This window comes from Carettochelys insculpta, chromosome 28 (genome assembly GCF_033958435.1).
Source record: "Carettochelys insculpta isolate YL-2023 chromosome 28, ASM3395843v1, whole genome shotgun sequence".
In the NCBI taxonomy this organism is placed as follows: domain Eukaryota; kingdom Metazoa; phylum Chordata; order Testudines; family Carettochelyidae; genus Carettochelys; species Carettochelys insculpta.
The window spans coordinates 8,492,139-8,513,640 of record NC_134164.1 but is presented as its reverse complement, the minus strand read 5'-3'; the positions used below and the strand labels follow the sequence as shown (position 1 = coordinate 8,513,640).

Genomic DNA, 21,502 nt, shown 5'->3' with positions numbered 1-21,502 from the left:
ATGGTAGCGCCGAACTGCTGCAACCGTAAGAACAGCCATACTGGGTCAGACCACAGGTCCATCCAGCCCAGTAGCCCGTCTGCCGACGTGGCCAGTGCCAGGTGCCCCAGAGGGGATGGATCGAAGACAATGATCGAGCGATTTGTCTCCTGCCATCCATCTCCAGCCTCTGACGATCAGAGGCCAGGGACACCATTCCTACCCTTAGCTAATAGCCTTTTATGGACCTAACCTCCATGAATTTATCTAGCTCTTTCTTAAATTCTGTTATAGTCCTAGCCTTCACAGTCTCCGGCAAGGAGTTTCACAGGTTAACTATGCACTGAGTGAAGAAGGACTTTCTTTTATTAGTTTTAAACCTGCTACCCGTTAATTTAATTTGGTGTCCTCTAGTTCTTGTATTATGGGCACCATAATTTCAACCAGTCCCTTTGGGGATGAAAGAGGGTTTTACTTTATAAATAGGCCTCTGCCCTTTCTGGACTTGTCCTGGTCGCTCATTCTGGACAAGCAGTGATGACCCTCTGCATTCTTCTTTGTAGCAGCTGTCTGTGGGAACATCAGCCCAGCCTGTTATTGGCAGTGTTATTACCTTGTTTTGCAGATATTGGACCCTCTAAGCAGTGCTGAGAATTCGGTATCGGGAAGTTGTCAGTCCTTGGACAGATCAGGAGACAGGTACAGACAGATAAGAGCTCTTATGTGTTATAATTATGAAGAGATTGTGTGAAGGTCTGTTTATTTTGCACTTCAGATAAGTTTGCTTGAAGGAATAGGTTCATGTTCCTACATAATTTCCCAATGTACTTTCTAGAGGATTAAATATATTTTAAGATTATTTTCTTGCAAAATCCTAAACCAACCGAATGGGTCTTAAGTGGCTTGTTTATTTAAAATACCACTTTCCAAAACATGCAAATTGTGTGGGGTCTAGACTGTCTGAGAGTATCTGGCTACGTGACGCTGAAATTTGACAAGATACTACTTCAGAAACAAAAACATACAAATTCTGACTTTTGGGCCAGGTCATTACACTAGTGTCAGTTGGATCACAGAGGTCGTCTTGGGCTTGTCCCCATGTGTCCCCATGCCACTGACTCCCACATTCCTGCTCTTTGGTGCTCACCACTCTGTCCTGCTGTGCTGGATCCCCTGGTTTCTCCCCCTCATCAAGGCACAGAATAGGATTTACTACACCCCTGCAGAGCAACACAGATGCTGAGCCAGTTCAGCTCCAGGGGAAACTCCATTATAAGGGCTCAGCATCCAGGAAACCAACCCCCAAAAGGGACCAAAACCCCACAGATATCCATCTTACTCTGTGTAAAACTTTCACACAGAGTAAGCTCACACGGTCCTCCCCCGTTTTATCAGTGAAATAGATGTGAACAGTGGTTGCTTTGGCCCACCCTTGGGTACATATTGTTTATACTGGGCTTGATGATAATCAGAAATGTGTTTTTTCAAGTACAAAAGGTAGGAGTTAAGTGCTTGCAAGTAAAAACAATCAAATCAAAGTAAGTTACTAAATTAAAGTGAACAAAAACACTAGCTAATTCTAATTCACTAAGAAACTTGTTATATGCTAATTCTTCCCCCAAACAGATGTTATGTCAGGTGAAGAGCTTTAAATCAGAGTTGATGTTTACTCTTTCCAGGGTCTACAGCTGCTTCAAAGTTCTTTGTATCCTCAGTTTCAATGGACAGCTGAAGACAAAAGACTGGTGGCTTCCCAGTGCTTAAATAGACTTTCCCTCAGGGCAGGAACTCTGTGTTCAGCACCCCCCATCCCAATTAAAACATACCAGGTTCAAGACGAATTCCAGTATTGGATAGCATGGTCACATGTCTTTCTAGGACCAGTCACAGTTTGGGCTTATAGGACAGATACGACCATTTACAGGTCATAGGTTTGAGTACTGAACAATTAAGTTTCTGGGGTATTAGTAATGGCCCTCATTAACACATCTAGAAAGAAAAACAGATTCACACTTCATATTTCTGGCCACATATACAAGAAAGATACATGTACAAAAATAGGGCATACACATTCTGGAGATTGTAACATTAAAATTGATAAGTTACATGAGGTATTTTGTCTAAAACATCTTGCATGTATGCATATTCATAGGCAAATTTTCACAAAAAGCATGGTGGGAGCCCTTTTACAACTAGATCCTTGTTTTGAAAAAATGTATCATTTATTCCTGTCCCTTTTGCCTGTTGCTTAAATTTCCCCTGCTGGCAATAGGGGGACTTGGCTGCTTCTGAGAGTGCTGGGGTGGTGGGTCACCAAGATCTAGGAAGGCTAGGTAAGAAATCTTATTAAGGAATCTGAAAGGTGGGTCAGCGTCACTCCATGTAAACCTGTTTAGGAGAAACGAGTGTGAAAAGCTTGGTTTTGTAGCCAGGATTAGTTTTGTGTAACCACCCGCCTTAACTTCGTGCGAGACTTAGACTGCTGCCAGTGACGGGGCTATTCTTCAGTGCAGTCAATTCTGCGTCTTTGGGAGTAACAGGTGCTGTTAACTTTGGCAAGAAGGCTACTTTGGGTTATATATAGAGAAGTGCGTGCTGACTTGTACAGTAGCAGAACTGTGTCAAACCAGTAATAGATTTTGTACCCCAGAAGGCAAAGTGTCCAGGTGCCCAAGGTGGCTCTGCATGCATGATGGTACGTACTGGGAGTGTAAACCTGGCTAACTTGGATTAAGATTGGTTTTAACTTTCACAGTACAAATGTATGCAATAACTCACTTTGAAATCAATCTCATTGCCGTGCAGGGTCTTATCCTTCTGTTGCTTCTGAACCAAAGGTTTGAGAACTATACTTACCCATCTGGCACTGAATTAACTTCCTTTGAATTCATTGCACTGTCTATTGCAGCCTGTCTGAAATGGCTTCTGCTCTTTTTTAAATAGCCCTTCTTTTCGGAAATCACGGATGTCTAGAGCGCAAAGCTTCCCCGACAATAGACAGGAATTCTCAGGTATGTCAGTACCCAGTATGAAAAGCATCTGTTACAGAGATCAATACTCTCTGACTTTAATACCTGTACATAACATATTAGCTACACTAGAGACTCACTCCTTACATTTTTGGGTTGTTTTTTTGGTGATAGCTCCCCTGTTTATTGAATACAACTAGAGTTTTTCAGTGCAGCTATGAATTTATTGCCTTTTCCTGTTCAGCCTGCTGGTAGTGAAATGTGCTGCCAACAGAACTTGTGTACACTGTGGACAGCTCTCAGCTTCTTCTTACCTCTTCCCAGATCGTGAGAATCAAATCTATGACAAAGCAGTGAAAGGGGGGACATACCCTCGACGCTACCATGTCTCCATGCAACACAAAGATTACAGTGATGGTGAGTATGTTGCAGCCCTGTTCCTCTTGGATTGAACTTGGAGGGGAAGGAGGCAGCAGCAGCTCCAGAGGTAAACCAGCGTCTTTGGGGGGCTGTGGGAAGCTAACAACTAGAACATGAATTTAACTCCTGTACCTGAAGAGTCTCACCACACACAGCTTCCTTGTGCATGTAGTTAGTGGTATTCATGATGGTAGCTCGGGATGCATACTGCCATTTGTAGTACTAGGTTTCTCTACAGGTGTAGACTTACCACCCTTTGCTTCTTCTCTGGGGTCGTCCCTGCTGACCAGTACCTTCCTGGGAAGAAGAATAAGTACCTAGGCTGCAGGCTGGAGCCTGTAACCTAAAGAGGTTTCTATTTTTTATTGTGTGGATCTTTAGCACTGGCTGTCCCTCATCCAGCTCACTGAGCTCTCTTTAAGGAGTCTTTAAGCTTCATTTTACTCAGAGACTAATGGATTTAAAGGAATAAGTGTGTTAGTCAGATGACCTGCTGGCTACTTGGATAATTTTCGAGATTTAGTCATAGTCTGCACACCCACATGAATTAGCCGTTGTGCAGTATTGTGTTTGTAAGTCCTGGAGTGTTATCTGGCAAGCCAGTCGTTCAGCCTTCTTACTGCAGTCTTTGTAGCCTTTTGCAAGCCTTGGCACTTGTTTGTGGCAGTTTGCCCACTAATGCATTTTAATTTTTGGTTTAGTTTAAGAGTAAGTTCCCATTTGGAGCTTAATGAGGCTGCAGCAGAGCTGTGCTTCATGGGGAGGGCAATAGAATAACTCCCCCTCTCATCTCTCTTCGTTATGATCTAGGCTAAATCGTGCAGTGTTCAAGTAGGTTACGCTCTGAATGTGCATGCTTCCATGTTTGACTTGCACTGTGGAGGATTTCACGTCTGGTTTCTCTTTCTTCGGGACTCAGGCTTTGGTCGTGCTTTTCTATTTGTGCACGTTATATGGCAGCACTTAACTTTATTTCTCCCCTCTCCCTCTTCCCCATTGTGAATATCTTCAGGCCGGAGGACATTTCCCCGGATACGGCGGCAACAAGGAAACCTATTCACACTAGTGCCGTCAAGCCGCTCCCTGAGCACCAATGGGGAGAATCTGGGCCTGGCAGTGCAGTACCTGGACCCCCGTGGGCGCCTGCGGAGTGCTGACAGTGAGAATGCTCTTACTGTGCAGGAAAGGAACATCCCAACCAAATGTAAGTGTCAAGTGCCAAAGCAGCCAAGCTTGGACAATGAGTGAGGTGAGGCAATGTGGTTGAGGGGAGAAGGTGCCTAATTCAGTGGACCTAGTGTTGGTGTCCGTCTACCCAGGAGCTTCGCTAGCACAAACTACTCCAAAGCCGTTCATCCTTAGGGTTGAATTTGAACATTGCCATCTACTCTGATTTGTCTGATAGATTGGTCCTGGTGCTTAGAAATGAGTGGTCTCAGAGCTTGGTGCTGCTTCTGCTGGATAGCCTTTAGCTCCCACTTGTAGTGGGGGAAGCCAGTGAGAGTCCAGCTAGGAAAGCATTTCCAAACTTGGAATATTTGGCTTCTTTTCTGCTTCCTGGTCAGTGTTCTGATCACACTGTTCAGCAAATCCCATTTTGGCACATTGTGATCTGACTGTAAGAGAAATTTCAGTGACTGGGTGTGCTTGAAATAGATCTAGTGTCACTAAATAGGAACATGTGGATTTAAAAATACTTTGACAGCAGCCTCTAAACTACACTATGGTAGGTCCCTCTCCATAAGCCATACTAGCAGTAGTAGTCTGTTTGGTGCAAGCTCACAGTGAAAGAATTGGTTTTCCTATAAAAATCATTGACAGCTCTACCACAAGGTAAAATCTGGAATAGTTGAATTCAGTTAATGTCTAAGATTTTAATGTAGTCCTTGAAGAGCTGTTTTTATTTCTTGGTGCTGTTGTGTAGAATGAGACTTGCAGATGGCAGTATGTTACTAATTAAGAATTATTTTTGTGATTCCTGGTAGTAAGATTCCATTTCCATGTTAATGGAGCCCTTGCTTTCTTTGGGAATGTTTTTAAAGAATGAAACTATCCAAGTTCTTTCCTCATAAACAGGTACAGAAGCGAAAGTGTTGGAATGTGTAGGGCAACAACAATCTTATGAAGCAACTTTGGAGGTTAAGCCGCTAAATTTAAGTCACTAAACTAAATGTTTAAAGCAAATTACAGTAAACTGTTTCATATCCAGCAGCCTTGGGATATTTAAATATGCTAGACAACAAAGTTCATCTCCCTGCCCACCAAGAATTGGCTTCTGCTCAACTGCTGCCCAATTACCTTGTTGGTAGGGCTTGGCAGGGAGCCACTTGCATGGCTTGGGCATGGTTGTGCCATGTGGGGAGCCATTGTAACAGTGAGCATTGTGTGGGGAGTTGTTCTGTTGGCAAATGTACTGTAGCCGCTCAGGGAGCTGCTGCTGCATGGCTGCTCGGGGAGTCATTGCCAAAAGCGAGCACTGGGCGGGGAGCTGCTCTGAGGGTGGCTACTGCACCACTCTGAGGGCTGAGGCTGCTCTGGGATCCACTCTTTGCAGCGGGCACTGGGCGAGAGAGTGGAGGAGCCAGACGCTACCAGAGTAAAAAAGGGATGTCTGGGGTGGGACGGAATGCTAGTTAATTGAGAATCCCAGTTGTTCGAATACAGGATAAAACATAGTTTAGTGTAATCTTATCAAGGGTATCTCTCTAAAGCATTGACTCCAAATAGCAAAGCCAATTCTTTATGCCTCTTTGCATCCTCAGATTGTACAGCTGGTTGTTTTCTGCTTGGATTTTCTTTTTTTATAAGGGAAGGTGCTTTGTTTACAGATTCTTCTTTGTAATTAGATGCAAAGTGGTGGTAAAACACTGTTGTAGTGTTGCTCATTCTGTGCTGGTGTAAATGACTGCAAAATATGTAGTTCAGTGGAAAACTGGGCTCAATTGTTGGAATCTCGCATCAGCGTTTCCTATTTATACAGAACAAAGGCTTTGTCCCCTCACAAAACACTCTTCTAGCCAGAATTCTAAGACCCCTGGAAATGGTGTCAAAACATTTTGTCCTTTATTGTCATTTCCAGCAGGAAAGAAGTGATCTTAGCAAGACAACAGGGAGCAATTGCTGCAAGATTAGGTGTTTAATACTCACTTCCCTCCCCCTGAAGTAATAGCATCTTCTGCCAAGCAGATGTTGGGACAGGTGGGGGGGAAGAAATGCTGCATTCCAAATCAATAGAGCACTAACGTGGCTAGAAATGATTGCTACATTCCTATGGGTTTATCTCAGTAGAACCCCAACAGGGGAGTGAAGTGTCTTAAGATCAGTGAAACAACTTGGGACATATGCTCCAAGTGGAATTTTATAACAGTATTTTGTTATCTTGTAAGTCTAACGTCAGTACCGGGCAAATTAGTAGAAACAATAGTAAAGAATAAAATTGTCAGACATGTAGAGGAACATGATTTGTTGAGCAAAAGTCAACATGGTTTCTGTAAAGGGAAGTCGTGTCTTACTTATCTATTAGAGTTCTTTGAAGGGGTTAACAAGCATGCGGACAGGGGGGATCCAGTAGACATACTATACTTAGATTTCCAGAAAGCCTTTGACACGGTCCCTCGCCAAAGGCTCTTATGTAAATTAGGTGGTCATGGGATAGGAGGAAAGATCCTTTCATGGATTGGGAACGGGTTAAAAGACAGGAAACAAAGGGTAGGAATAAATGGTAAATTTTCACAATGGAAGGGGGTAACTAGTGGCGTTCCCCAAGGGTCAGTCCTGGGACGAATCTTGTTCAACTTATTTGTCAGTGATCTAGAGAAAAGGGTAAGCAGTGAGGTGGCAAAGTTTGCAGATGACACCAAACTGTTCAGGATAGTCAAAACCAAAGCAGACTGTGAAGAACTTCAAAAAGATCTCAGCAGACTGAGTGATTGGGCAGCAAAATGGCAAATGAAATTTAATGTGGGTAAGTGTAAGGTAATGCACGTTGGGAAAAATAACCCTAATTATACATATAATATGATGGGGGCAAATTTAGCTACAACAGATCAGGAAAGGATCTTGGAATTATAGTGGATAGTTCTCTGAAAACATCCACGCAGTGTGCAGCAGCAGTCAGTAAAGCAGATAGGATGGTAGGAATAATTAAAAAAGGGATAGAAAATAAGACAAGGAATATCTTACTTCCCCTATATAAAACTATGGTACGCCCACATCTTGAGTACTGCGTGCAGATGTGGTCTCCTCACCTCAAAAAAGATATATTGGAGTTAGAAAAGGTTCAGAAAAGGGCAACTAAAATGATTAAGGGTTTGGAACAGGTCCCATGTGAGGAGAAGCTAGAGAGACTGGGACTTTTCAGTCTAGGAAAGAGGAGACTGAGGGGCCATATGATAGAGGCATATAAAATCATGACTGGTGTGGAGACACTGAATACAGAAAAGTTATTACTTGTTCCCATAATATAAGAACTAGAGGACACCAAATCAAATTAATGTGTAACAGGTTCAAAACTAATAAAAGAAAGTTTTTCTTCACACAGCGCAGAGTCAACCTGTGGAACTCCTTACCAGAGGACGCTGTGAAGGCCAGGACTCTAACAGAGTTTAAAAAAGAGCTTGATAAATATTTGGAGGTTAGGTCCATAGATGGCTATTAGCAAGGGGTAAGGTGTGGTGCCTAGCCTTTTGTTGAAGGCGGGAGATGGATGGCAGGAGACAGATCGCTTGATCGTTGTCTTCGGTTCATCTCCTCTGGGGCACCAGGCATTGGCTACTGTTGGCAGACAGGATACTGGGCTAGATGGACCTTTGGTCTGACCCAGTATGGCTGTTCTTATCTTGTGTTCCATTTGCTCATTGTAGCTTGAATGAGATTCAGGGATTGGAACAAGAGTGTAAGAGTGTATGTTGGACTCCTGAATCCTCTTTAGGATTCTGCCACTGACTCACCCTTCATAATAGGCTTTGATGTTTGTAAAGAAACTTGTGATCCTCAAGTGACTCTATAAAAGGGTAAATTTATTGTTGTGTTTTTAGCTCCAAGTGCCCCAGTAAACTGGCGACGAGGAAAACTTCTGGGGCAGGGTGCCTTTGGTCGTGTGTACTTGTGCTATGATGTGGACACTGGCAGAGAGCTTGCTGCTAAGCAGGTCCAGTTTGACCCAGACAGTCCTGAAACGAGCAAGGTATTTAAAAGAACTCTTCAAAGCTAATCATGCAGACTTGGAGATTTTTGTAGTGTGCCTGTGCCTGTATCTCTGAAAGCTGACATCTTCCACTCCCTTTGCTAAGGCTCCAGGCTGCAAAGAGTTATTTAAAAATCACCTTTTTAGGAGTGTTTATAATAGCATCTGCTTGAAACAAATCTATTTCCTTACTCAACTTTTGGCTTGCCATTCCCTACTGGCTTGTTGTCAAGTTACTTGTAGGTGCTAAGCTGCCATCATTGGCCATTGTAGGCAAAAGGTCATGAGAAAAAAAACTAAATAGTGAGCCTTTTTTTGAGGTTTGACATTCAGTTTTGTGTTTCCAAAGCCCCCTTAAGGTTAAAGTGGTAAATCTTGGATTGAGTTTGCTAACCTAGCCTGGTGCCCATTTCAGGAAACTTCTGAAGATTTACTGATCTCTAAACAAATTGAATATGGATATGTAACTTTTTGGCTAAAAGGAAAACTGTTTCCATGCTGAAAACTTGGCTGTCTTACTAATTTTAACTGGCACTGCAGTTGAAATGGGAGCCAGGGGGCTGTTGGGTGCATGGCCTGCAAGAGTAATGGAGTATCTTTCTGCTGCCTACACCATGACTGTAGTGTGCATTGCCATCAGGGGACTCCAGCACTTCCACATGCCACCTTCCCAACATCTAGTAAGTCCGCTCTGAGGCAGGATAATTGAACCATGAAGATTTGATTGCTCTGAGCAGTGGGGTTTATGATCCCAGTTTAAGTGAGGCCTTGACTGTGGTGGGTCCTCATTTACACCGTATCACTGCTGTAAATCAGATGGTAATGTGGGGTCAAAGGAAACCAGGCTGAAATGTGCTTTGGACTTGCTGGCATCTTAAACCATCAGTGATTAGCCCACAGTAAAAACATTTCCTCTTTATTCCATATATCTGTGTGGTGGCTGTTTCCTACCTCTTGAAAAGATGTACCCTCTCCACAAATAAGAGAAGGGGAATGTGGCAGATCCCTATGAGGGGGGCAGCATGCAGCTGTTCTGCAACCCAGTTGTTCTCTAATACGTTTAATAGTCAGCATGTTCATTCTCTGGAAGACTCTGGAGTGTTTCCTGTGCAGCCAGTGTCTCTGATTCAGCCTAAAATTGTTGGCTGGCCCTGCTGCCATTGTCTTGTGAAACCCTGTTGCATCTGAGACACAAATGTAAAGGAGAGCATCTTTATGTGTGTGGGTGCAACCACTTCAGATTCTACAAGATCAGCATCTCCTCCTTAGTTTGAATTGGAGTAAATCTGAGCAGGGAGCCGGTGATACCTTGATATCCAAAGGGCCGAGAATACCACATACTCATTCCTAACACATTTTCAGGGGTTTATATTAAATTTACTGTTAAACAAAACACTCACAACCCTTCAGTGTGGAATGAAGGGATTTTACAGCAGGTGAAATAATTTGTTTTTTTTCAGTGACTTGGCCAAAGCCATGCAGTAACACATTACTAGTCAAGACTAGAAGCCAGGAGTTTGTGATACTCAGCCTGCTGGACAGCATTGCCTCGTTGCAAAAACTTATTAGATGTGAACATCTGCAGTCATGATTACAAACTTCTTCCAACACAAATATTATCCTGATAGTGTCTAGAACATTAGCTTTTCCCAGCATCTGTCTTAGCTAATGCCATCCAGAGGATAGTTTTACACTGAGCCCACAGGCATTGGGGTCAGATTAGTGTCATCCTGGATGTATCATAGGCAAGGTTTTTTGAAATGGAGTTCTCCTTAAGCACTGTACCTAACCAGCTCTCTCAACATCTGTAGGAAGTGAGTGCTCTGGAGTGCGAGATCCAGCTATTAAAGAATCTTCAACATGAACGCATTGTTCAGTATTATGGCTGCCTGCGGGACCGAGCAGAAAAGACGTTGACCATTTTCATGGAGTATATGCCTGGGGTAAGTCTATAGTAAGTGAGCAAACGCTTCTGTTAAATAATGTCCATGACTGTTTACTTCCCCCACTTCAAACCTCAGCTGGTTCCTCCTTCTTACCTTTCAAGTTCAACCTTGATAGCTTGTCAGAGCACTATTCCTCCCTACTTTTCTTGTTTTTTATTGTGGAGGTATCCCTGTCTCAGCCACCTGGGTATCCATTTTTCCCATATGTCTTCCTGGATTCTGTAGAGGGAACACACTCTCTGAGCTCCCCTCTGAGGCTATGATGGCCTCTACCAACAAAGCCCTTCAGAAATCAGATAAACGGTAATTAGATAATTGGGATGAACTGATGATTTATTATATAACAAAAACATGAGCGAGTGTATTTTAAATCTTTCCCTGTCCTCTTTCTCCATCTGAGGAAGTTCTTTGGGGCAGAGACTTTCTTCCTGTGTGTTTGGACAGCGCACACCATGTTGTGGGTGCCGCCAGAATATATATAAGTTCATTGGCTGGAAATATGCAGAAGCATGGTATGGCCCAGTAGTTTCAGTGTTGAAACAATATCTTCTGGCTATTAATATCAGAAGCAAACATGGACATCTAGTTGTGGTCAAGAGAGACTGTTTTGGGAAGTTAGCAGATCGGGGGTTAAAACTTGGATGCAGTTAGATCTGCCATGATCTTTATCTGTGGGATAGTTTTGAGAAATTTGAGTTTTCACAGTACTCTGCTCCCTGTACCAGTGGATGCTGTTCTTGACATGCATGTCCACTATGAGGAAGGCCGACCTGGTCAAGGTCGATCTTGCAGGGTTCGATCTCGCACTCCGAGTAGGCATGCACAAAATGAAACTATCTGGGGTCACTGTTGACCCCTGTACTCTTCAATATCACGAGGAGTAAGGGGCGGCCGACCAGCTTCCAAAATTTAGTGTAGTTTCTGTACTTAGTTTTCTTAGATTTTATTTTCATATCCTATTGGGAAAAACTATTTAGCTGTTAGTCCTGCATTGATCTCTTCAGTAGCCAAACAGACCTCGGATAGTGGGCCCTCTTGAAGGAATTAGAACAATTTTCTATCCTATCCTACCACAGGATCGTTATTTGTGACAGCTGCCAAGGGGAAGTCAAGACAATCTGATCCCAGGGACAAGGAGATGAAAAGATTAGATCTTCTTAGTAGAAACAACCTTTTAGGTACTGAGTGGATTCTGTGGGTCTTGTGGCTTGTGATTTCTGAGTGAATCTTTCCTGTTTGCTTTTTGGCATAGGGTTCAGTGAAAGACCAGCTGAAGGCCTATGGTGCACTGACGGAAAACGTGACCCGGAAATATACACGCCAGATTCTTGAGGGAGTCTCCTATCTTCATAGCAACATGATTGTGCACAGGGACATAAAGGGTGAGAGATTTAGGCCGGTCTCGGGCATGGAAGTGAAGATGGGGGGCTGAGGATTTATATAGGAGACTGCAAGTTATGGTTTGGGGTTTGTTTAAAAACTAAACACTCTCGTAAGCCCCCCACCTTGAGCTGTCTGGGTGACGTCTCTTTTCTAATGGCTTTCTCAGGGCCCAGAACATTTAGCACCAAGTGTAAAAACCTTTATCAGCAACCTGTAGAAGGGGACATCTTTATATGGTGTTCTCTACATCTCTGAGGGAGCTGAGGCTTGATGGTTGTAATGATTTTGTGAGGAGTTACCTTTTTTTAAAATCCCTTATTTGCAATTGCTAATTCCTTTCTCCTACATCCCAACAAAGTGAGGATTTGTTTCTGGCTGATTCCCTCACTCCCCACCTGCCACCCTCCTGCTGTCTCCTACTTCTTTGGTTCCCTCCTAGATTAGCCTATGCCTGGCCAAACTGCTACCTCCTCATTGGTGGACAGGCAGGATGCCTTACGAATACCTGCTTTGGTCCAGCAATAGCTTCCGATGGAAAGACTTGCTTCTGGCTGCTGTCCTGACTCTATCTTACCTTCCCTTTGCAGAAAATCTTCTCTGACCTTGACCTCTAATGTATGGATCCTCCATCCCTAGAGGTTTTTAAGTCCCGGCTTGACAAAGTCCTGGCTGGGATGACTTAAATGGGGTTGATCCTACTTGAAGCAGGGTGCTGCACTATATGACCTCATGAGGTCCCTTCCAGCCCTATGATTCTGTGACTCACATACTCTTTAAACTGCCAGTTCCCAGTATTATCCTCTTAAGCGTCATCCAGTCTCATAAGGGTTAACAATAGTTGTCAGCATAGTTCTCTGTTGTCCAGTGGATGATGAGCGGCTTTCTGATGAGGGTGGAATATCCCATACAAGCCTGGAAGTCCTTATCACATCATTGCCAGTCTGATAAAAATGAGTCATTGGTGCTAAAACATCTTCCTCCTTGGTTTTGTATGTTCACGTTAAAGCTATTCACATGAGCATTGTCTTCCCTGGCAGCTTTTTCATCCCCCATCCTCAGTGCCAGATTTACACATTTGTCTCCAAAGAACTGGATGGACCCCTATGATGCTCTGCATAGGGCCCTGCAAACCTAAGACTGCCCTACAGAGAGCACTTGACGTGTGTAAGGTTTATCAGAGAGCAGCGGTGATCCCATTGTGAGCTGGAAGGGAGTGATAATGGCCCCCACTTAGGCTCTAGCATAAGTGTATGCAGCAAGACACCATCTGTTTGTTCCCTTTGGCCAGAGTAAGCAGGACCTCCAAGCAGATAACCTGAGCTAACTTGTTCATTGCATGAGTTCAAAGTCATCTGATTAGTGTATGCAAACTGCCCTTTTTGACAGCTATGTGCAATCTCAGCCATTGACCAGAGGGGCCCCTTATAGGCTGTCTGACCTGTTTACAGACACTGCAACAATGACAACACTGACTCAGCACTTCCCCTCTTCACTTCTTTGTGCTTTTCCCTAAAGTGGCAGCTGTTGGCAAATGATTTGTTTGCAGCCTGCAGAGCAGTGATGGTGGCATGACCAAGCCACAGATGCTTAGTTGGGAAAGATCCTGTCGTGGCCCCAGGAATGTCTGAATCAGATGTAAACTCTACATTTTGCAAATCCAACAGCAGGATTGTACATCAGCTGCCTGAATTCTTTTCCCTTCAGGAGCCAATATTCTCCGTGACTCTGCTGGGAATGTGAAGCTTGGGGACTTTGGGGCGAGCAAACGGCTGCAGACCATCTGCATGTCTGGAACCGGAATCCGTTCTGTCACTGGTACACCATATTGGATGAGCCCAGAGGTGATCAGCGGAGAAGGTTATGGAAGGAAAGCGGATGTATGGTGAGGCATTGTTCAAAGCTTTATATTCTGTACAGAGATTTCCAGTTTTTCTTGAGCCCTCAGGGATGCAGTCTGTTATTAAAGAATCAACCCTACCTTTGTAGATTTGGATTTGGATTTAACCTGGATAAAAAATGAAAATGAATTTGACACAATTTGGGCTGGCTAATCTCAGTGTGAGGCCTGGGGCTTTTGCAAGACTGCCGTCCCTCTAACGGTTGCATCATTACCTGGAGGATAGAGGGAAGAAGCTATGGAGATACTTGTGTCCAAGACAGTATCTCACCTAACCATTAATTGCGACATATCTAAGTTAGGCAGAAAGCCACTTGGGATAAAATCCTGTCTTCAGTGCTGTAAATATGCATGGCATAGACAAAGATTAGAATTTTGGTGCAGTGACAAAACTGGGCGGGGTGAGGGGGGGCGGTGAATGCCTTGGACTGGGACATCACAGAGGCTGTAGGTTGGGACTGAGGTGAATTGGCAGACAGACACATGGAAATTATAATACACTCTGATTAGCACAAGTCGGGGAAAAAGTATTCACGCAATGGAGGAATTAGCTGCTCCAAATCCCTAAAGTATTAGTTTTTAGAGGCAGTGGGCTGGCCTGGGCTATAGTTCAGTTGTGAAGCTTTAATAAGAGTTACTAGTATAAACAGTGCTCATATCTCCTAAATTAAATGGGAGATGGATTATTTTCATACAACTACTAAACAGAATTGTAACTGATAGTTTTGTCCAGTACAGAGCGGTCTCTCCCAACTAGGGATCTCTGGGAAAGGATGAAGCTCCTATGCATCCCCTGGGATTGATACAGTTGTAAATTTCCTCTTGGTGCTGACACTGGTCCATTCCCATCAGAGAAGCGCTGTTGTTGGCTGAGCTCCAGGCTTTACAATCCTGATGGTGGTTCTGGGGTCAGAATTTTCCAGTTCTGTGTTAGTCTCAGACTAGATGTGTATGGAAGAGGGACAGAATTGTAACCCGTCTGGCGCTCAGCCACTGCTGCAGGCCTCTCCAGTTTTTCTTAAATAGCAAAATATGTGAATTATTTGTTATTGCTGGAAAAACTTGACATAAAAAACATTCCCGCTGTTTGCTGAATATCTTAAAGAAACTGGATCGGCTTAAATGGTATAAATCAGTCTAAATAGTAAAATATCCCTGCTTGGTCTTGAGCAGATCCCAGCACATCAGCACACATGGTTTGCATTTTCTGTACTCTTATTAAGTCTTAGACTGTGGGGAAAACAGTGTTAAACTCTGTTGGGTTTAAACCTTGTGAAGGAACTGGTACTTGTGTATGTATCAGATTTAATTCTTTTTCTCCCCTGCTTTGACAAATGATGGGAATCTGCCTTTGATGAAACATCTTATTTCTTGCAAAGTAGACCAGGAGAGTTTAAGTTAAAGGTGGATAGGCATTTTTCTCTATTTAATAGCTGGAAGTGTGATTGTAGAGCCAGGAGCTGCTCAGCTGTCAGTGATTCCCTCTTGGCATTAAGAAGGTCACGTAATTATTTTTGAGCAAAATTCACTGCCATCATATAGGCACATTTTGAGGCAATGGAACTACATGTGTTTCAAATCGCTGCTGAGCTTGACACTGTAAAATGGGGGATAATATGAGCTTTTCTTCCATACGAGGACACCAAGGCTGCTAGTGTCTTTGTGCTCAGAGTGATTTGTCAAATTGGCTCCATGGGATTCCACATCTCTAATTTGCTAATTTTAAAAATAGAGATCTTGTCTACCTTGGGTTTCAGCAGACCTGCCCCAGGAATGTGAGAGTTCAACTGGATGTTATTCTGTCCTGCACCAGCACCTGTGATACAAGTTCACAAGATCAAATGATACTGTCAGCGGCTTCTGTGTGGACCTGTTGCCTTCAGTGGGTAGCACAAGTGTTATTGAGGAATGAGTTTTAGGGCACAGGGCAACATTGATATAACTTAAAAAATTCTTGGTGCTGTGTGAGCCAAAAGGGAACCCAACTCCATCTCCCAGTGCTGCTGACTCTCAGCACAGAAGTAAAAAGTAGTGACATCAATTGTCAGCAGGTCTAGCTCAGAATCCGTGCAAGGAGTAGATCTGAGTGTTAGGCAGTTTTTATATTCCCTTTTCAGAGCAGAGCTGTACCTGACCACCCACTGCTAGGAATACCTCTGTAAATGTTAGGCAGTATTCTATGAAGCTCAATCTCTCCATTTTTTTTCTCCCACCTCCTTCTCCAGGAGCCTTGGCTGCACTGTCGTTGAGATGCTGACCGAGAAACCACCCTGGGCAGAATACGAAGCCATGGCAGCCATTTTCAAAATTGCCACCCAGCCAACCAACCCCCAGCTCCCTTCTCACATATCGGAACATTGCCGGGACTTTCTAAAGCGAATCTTTGTGGAAGCCAGACAGAGACCTTCAGCTGAAGAGCTGCTCAGACATCACTTTGCACAGCTCCTGTACTGAATTACCTCCCATGCCAGCAGTCCTCTCTGCTGTCTGGCAAAACCATGCAAGTGACCGTTGTGGAACTGCATCTTCAAAATGCTGTATCAGCTGCCCTAGTCCTCCAGGCAAGTGATGCTGAGGATCTGGGCTCTCAGCTGTTTTGCTGGGGATTGATTCTCATTGTACCAATGGCTGCACAGCACCAAGCTGCAGTTTGTTCTCCTTACCTGTTTTGAGGTTGCAGCTGGTTGCATGTTTTCTGCAGGCACAAGCAGAGAGACCTAGGAAGCTTCTTGTTGAATGTACGTAGGCAACAGAAATCTGGACCAAAGTGGGAGCTGGAGGCACTATGTTCATAGTAGAAACATATGACAGCCATCCAAACCAGCTCTGCACAGGAGCTTTATAGTGTGGGTGGATCTGTTTTCTAGACTGCTAAGTCTATCAGTCTTCTACAGTACAAGAATCCATAAAAGCCATGTGTCATTGAGCATGCGCTCTATATATAATTATATATTTTTCTTCTTAAGTATTCAGCATCTGAAGGTGTTCAGAAAATATTGATACAGAAAATATGTGAATAGTATTATTTTATAGTGAAACCTGGGGTTGGGGTGGAGTGGGGGTGGATCGTTTTGCTATCCAAATGTCAGGATAATCAGAAAGGAGGTCCAGGAAAACATGCTCCACAGGGCTTAGACCAGAGGGCTCTCCCTGCAAGGTTAGGGAGTCCATACTTGACTTCCGAGACCACACTTATCCTAGCATTGCATCCTCATTGTATGTCCCTAAAACTGCTTGTTCCAAACAAAACTCTTATGGAACGGAGAGTTTTGACGAAAAGCTTTCTGCTGCACTTGTCTTTTCAAGTGATAAATTATTTTTACCAGTCCCTTTAACCAAAGATGATTTCAGTGCTCCCAGAGAACTTAATTCAGGGAAAGGTTACATACTTGAATTAGGCCAGACTAAGAAAGCTATATGGAGAGAATGCCCTTTCTTGCATAGGGATTAGTTTGCTGGACATTAGTTCACCAAATGTTCTAGGGTGAAACCAAAGGCGATCTTTCCCTGCATGTTTCAGTGTATACAGAAATACTCATTTCAGGTTTCCATGATCTTATAAAGATGTTAGAGAAGCTTTTGTAACTGAGCCACGTCAATCAGTGAGGCACAGGTAAAGAGCATTTGTTATGCCTGTTTGAAAGCAACTGGAAAAATTAGATCGACATAACGTACAGTCTTGCTGTCTTGTATCTTGCCATGAATACATATCAGCTTCCTTATATCTATGCCCCTGGTGGCTTGCTTGTCTCAAATGTTGCATTATAATTGGTACCCTAATAGTCCTCCTGGTCTTAGTGACATAGGGAACTGAAGGTAATAAGAGCTGATTTAAAGACACACCTGTGTCAGGTTCTTTTTTTTTTTTTTAAATTAAACAGGCTTCTCACCTGGGAGAAAATAACACCTTGGGTTAATGAAACTGAAAAGCTGTAATTTAAAGTAGCTTTCGTGGACCAGAGAGAGAGGGATGTGGAAGTATGGCTCTACCAAATTTGTGGTCCATTTTGGTCAATTTCATGGTCAGAGGATTTGAAAAATAGTAAATTTCATTATTTCAGCTATTTAAACCTGAAATTTCAGTGTTGTATTTGTAGGAGGTCACAAGGTTATTGTAGGGGTAGTTATGGTACTGCTACACTTGCTTCTGTGCTGCTGCTGGTGACAGTGCTGCAGTCAAAGCTGAGCAGTTGTTGAGTGGCAACTGCTGGCTGGGAGCCCAGCTCTGAAGGCAGAACCACTGCCAGCAGCAGTGCAGGAGTAAGAGTGGCATAGTAAGGTATGCCACTCAGCCCTGAAGGCAGCACAGCAGTAAAGGTGGCAATACACTGATGCCCTAAAATAACTTGTGAATCTCCTGCAACAACCTTTTGGGTCAGGACCCTCAATTTGAGAGCCACTGGTCTCCCCATAAGAAAGCTGAATAATATAACATAAAATCACACAAATGGCCAGATTTCACAATTCATGGTGTGTTTTTTCATAGCCATGAATTTAATAGGGCCCTATGTATAAGCAAAGAAAGTAGGTTAGTGTTTATAATTAGTTTCAAGTCAGTTTCACTTTCATGCTGTCGGTCTCTAACACAAGTGGTTAGGGCTCAAGTATCTTTCCAGAAATTATTTCTTTGGAAACCTCTGTAGATCTTACAAAAATCTAGGTTTTGAGCCAAACTTTCCCAGACAGCATACAGCCTCACAATGCGTTGTCATGACTTGCGCCAGTGCAAAGTGTGGGCATATTACTCCTACTCTGTTTTGGGAGCATTTTACTCCCACTTGGCACTGGTGCAAATGACCACACAAAGTGCAAGGCAATGGAAAGTGGGTCTGAGTGGCAGCATTCTCTTGGGTCAGTGGCAGCATTATTCAAGCCTGTGGTTTTATTGTTCACAGCCAAATCTTAACGTTCAAAATGTGCCAAAGATTAGAGCCTTTTTCCACTTCCAAATTTAATTGCTGGTGTCCAGCAGCCATGAGAACCATTGCAACGTGTGTCTTGATTTGGCCTTTCTTTACCTAGCTTGTCCTCACAGAACTGACAAGGGCCTGTTTCTATGGTCTTTACTCCTTAGCACGTCTTTCTTTGGGAGACTAGAATAGGGGACTGAGGAAATGGTGTACCTTGTTTAACATTTCAAAGCAACTAAATCCTCAGGATCTGTTGTGGCTTTTACCTCATACATATCCAGGGACCACTGTTCTGGAGCAGAGCAAACAGCATTGTGGACTGATGTGCCAAGTCCTTTACTCTGCCAGAGCTCTGACCGTATCCAGAGCCCTGGAACTCCCTGCCTATACAGAAATGTGCCTATTCTGTGTATACACTTGTCTTGCAATTATTATTAATGGAAGAGTAAATTGCAATTGTACAGTGACAGAAGACTTCTGTCTTTGAGAACATGGTAAGCCAGCTTGGACTTCTTGTATTCTCGTTCCTGACCCAATGCCGCTCATTCGGCACAAGTACAAGCCAAAGCATTACTTGTATGTTTGGAGATGCACTTTTATGAATGTAGTTTATATCGCTCTTTTTTTAGCTCTTTTTACATCATGTAAACGTTGTTGCCTCGTACTTTTATTTATAACGTAAAAGATCATATTTGGTGATTTTTATATATATCGACTCGACTGTTACTGGGGGGAGGGGGGAGAATTTGATACCTTTATGAGTTTTAAAAGGGGAAAAAAGCAGCTGGTTTTGCAGAGTATTTGCTGATGGTTTATAATGAGTAATGCCAGCCCAAAATGCCTTCTTTGGTTCCTCACTGGGCCTGTTTGGCTCTCAGCCTTATACATACAAATTGAAAATATAAAATCCTCATTTTGTTGTCAGTAAATCAACCATGAGGCCTCATTCTCATTTACACAAAGCCAAGGCAGCAGAAACAGTGGGCATAAACTGCCATTGTGCCCACTCTTATAAAACCCCTTGGCATTGCCAGTGTCGTGTAAATGACAACATAGCTTGTTTTTATAGCTTGTCTGCCTAATATTAAGCAGTGGTGATTCTCACAAATTTTTTACACCTTCACCTGCTCCTTCCAGGAAGGGAGGGAGACTCAGTGATCCTCAGATGAAAGGCCCTGTAGCAATGGGGAGAATTAGAAGCTCTGATGGATTATCCTGTAGTAAACCTTTACTTCTGGGACAGTTTAGGCCCCACATCATTAAGGCGAAATATTTGCAAAATACGTATTAGAAAAGAGGTTGCAGAATGTCTCACCTGTATGTTCCATGCAGTCCGCTTAGCTCTGCAACAAATGAAGTGTGGGGGAGATTCGGTTTTCACTGAGCTTGTGAGGAAACAAACAATCGGCATTTTGGTCTTGGTGTGACGATTCTGTGCATTCCAGGTTATCCACTTGCTCTCTAGTATATTTTACTTCTCTCTTGGTCACTGTAAATTGCAACAATTTGGCTTCTGTGCAAAGGGAACAATATTCCAAAGGGATTTCATTAAGCTACAGATCACAAATGCAGTTCCCTTACTTTGCAGAACAAACCGGCCCCTAGAGGAATTGGTGCCTGCTTTGGTGATGCATGTTATTTCTCAGGTGCTAGTAGGGCCTATCTAACTTGTGCTCCCTTAGAACACTTTATAACCATTGTCTGGTATGTGACAGCCAGGTGCCCAGCACCATACAATAGATTGGTGCTTAATCACTGTAGCTACTAGTTGGGAGGGCTTTTGAGTTTCCAAATATGAACTGAAATGTGCACAGCACCCAGGCACTCCTGCAACTGGGAATGGACTGATTTTTTTTTTCCCCAGAGTCCTCCGGGAGCTAAATGCCCAGTGGGATTTGGACACAGACTCCCAGAGGCTCCTGTGACTATCCCCAGTGCATTTGGGAGCTGATCACACTGATTGGGTCTGAATTTCCCAGCTGGGAGGAAGGATGTATCTGGAAGGCAGTTTCTGGAATTCTGGAGTCTGACACAGCGTATGGGGCGCAGGGAAATATTACTGTCTTAACCTGGATTGTGCAGAAGACCTTGAACCAGTAGTTTTTTCTGATAATGTATACCGACCAGGGGCTTGCAGTGCAAAGCCAGGCCAATGTATCGTTTATTTACAATAAAATGATCATTTATATGAAAGCTGGCTGCTGTGCGCACTCCTGTGTGTTTCTTACAAACAGAAGGGAGGATGGGTGAAGCTGTTGATTGGACCAGCTTCTGCTGATGCAAATGACAAGCTGTCATACTTCACAGGAGATTTTGGAGCTCAGTGCTTGTCCGATCCACCACAAGAAGTTGTCCTGATAAATGGAATTTCCTCACTTGCCTTGTCTGTCTCACATTTTATACTTAACATGGCTACAACGCTACAAACATCTGTTGCCAACGGGGTCTTGGGTAACTGAGCTGACGTACTTTCACGCTCCAGGCTGAGGTTGGACTGGGGAACTTTTTTGTCCCAGTGACTCTTCTGAAGGCTAGAGAGAGAGCACTTGTAACTTTGAAGTATTGAATATGGATCCAGTCCTGTGGCCATGTGAGCATGTTCCCTCTTGTCAAACACCTGGCGTTGCAGAAGGTGCTAGTGTGCTACAGCCCTTCCTGATGTTTCATTTGTGCAACTCCCACAAAGGAAACAGAATGGGGAGGATGTGTGTGTGCCTATCTAGTACTTCTGTGGCCCCCATCACAGTGGTATCTGAGTGCCAGAGGAGTGTTGAAAGTAGAAACACCATTCTTTTTTTTTTTTATTCAGATGC

General features: G+C 43.5%; 1 protein-coding gene across 1 annotated transcript in view; it reads left to right on the top strand.

Annotated features, from left to right (window-relative positions):
• MAP3K3 (mitogen-activated protein kinase kinase kinase 3) overlaps positions 1-20,882 on the top strand; it is a 60,094-nt gene extending 39,212 nt beyond the window's left edge. The window contains exons 9-17 of the mRNA XM_074978798.1: positions 605-678; positions 2,923-2,990; positions 3,273-3,365; positions 4,381-4,572; positions 8,405-8,553; positions 10,365-10,496; positions 11,752-11,881; positions 13,587-13,764; positions 16,005-20,882. Of these exons, the coding sequence (XP_074834899.1) occupies positions 605-678; positions 2,923-2,990; positions 3,273-3,365; positions 4,381-4,572; positions 8,405-8,553; positions 10,365-10,496; positions 11,752-11,881; positions 13,587-13,764; positions 16,005-16,233 (1,245 nt within the window). The 3' untranslated portion in view covers positions 16,234-20,882. The remainder of the gene's footprint in view (positions 1-604; positions 679-2,922; positions 2,991-3,272; positions 3,366-4,380; positions 4,573-8,404; positions 8,554-10,364; positions 10,497-11,751; positions 11,882-13,586; positions 13,765-16,004) is intronic.
• The last annotated feature ends 620 nt before the right edge of the window (positions 20,883-21,502 follow it).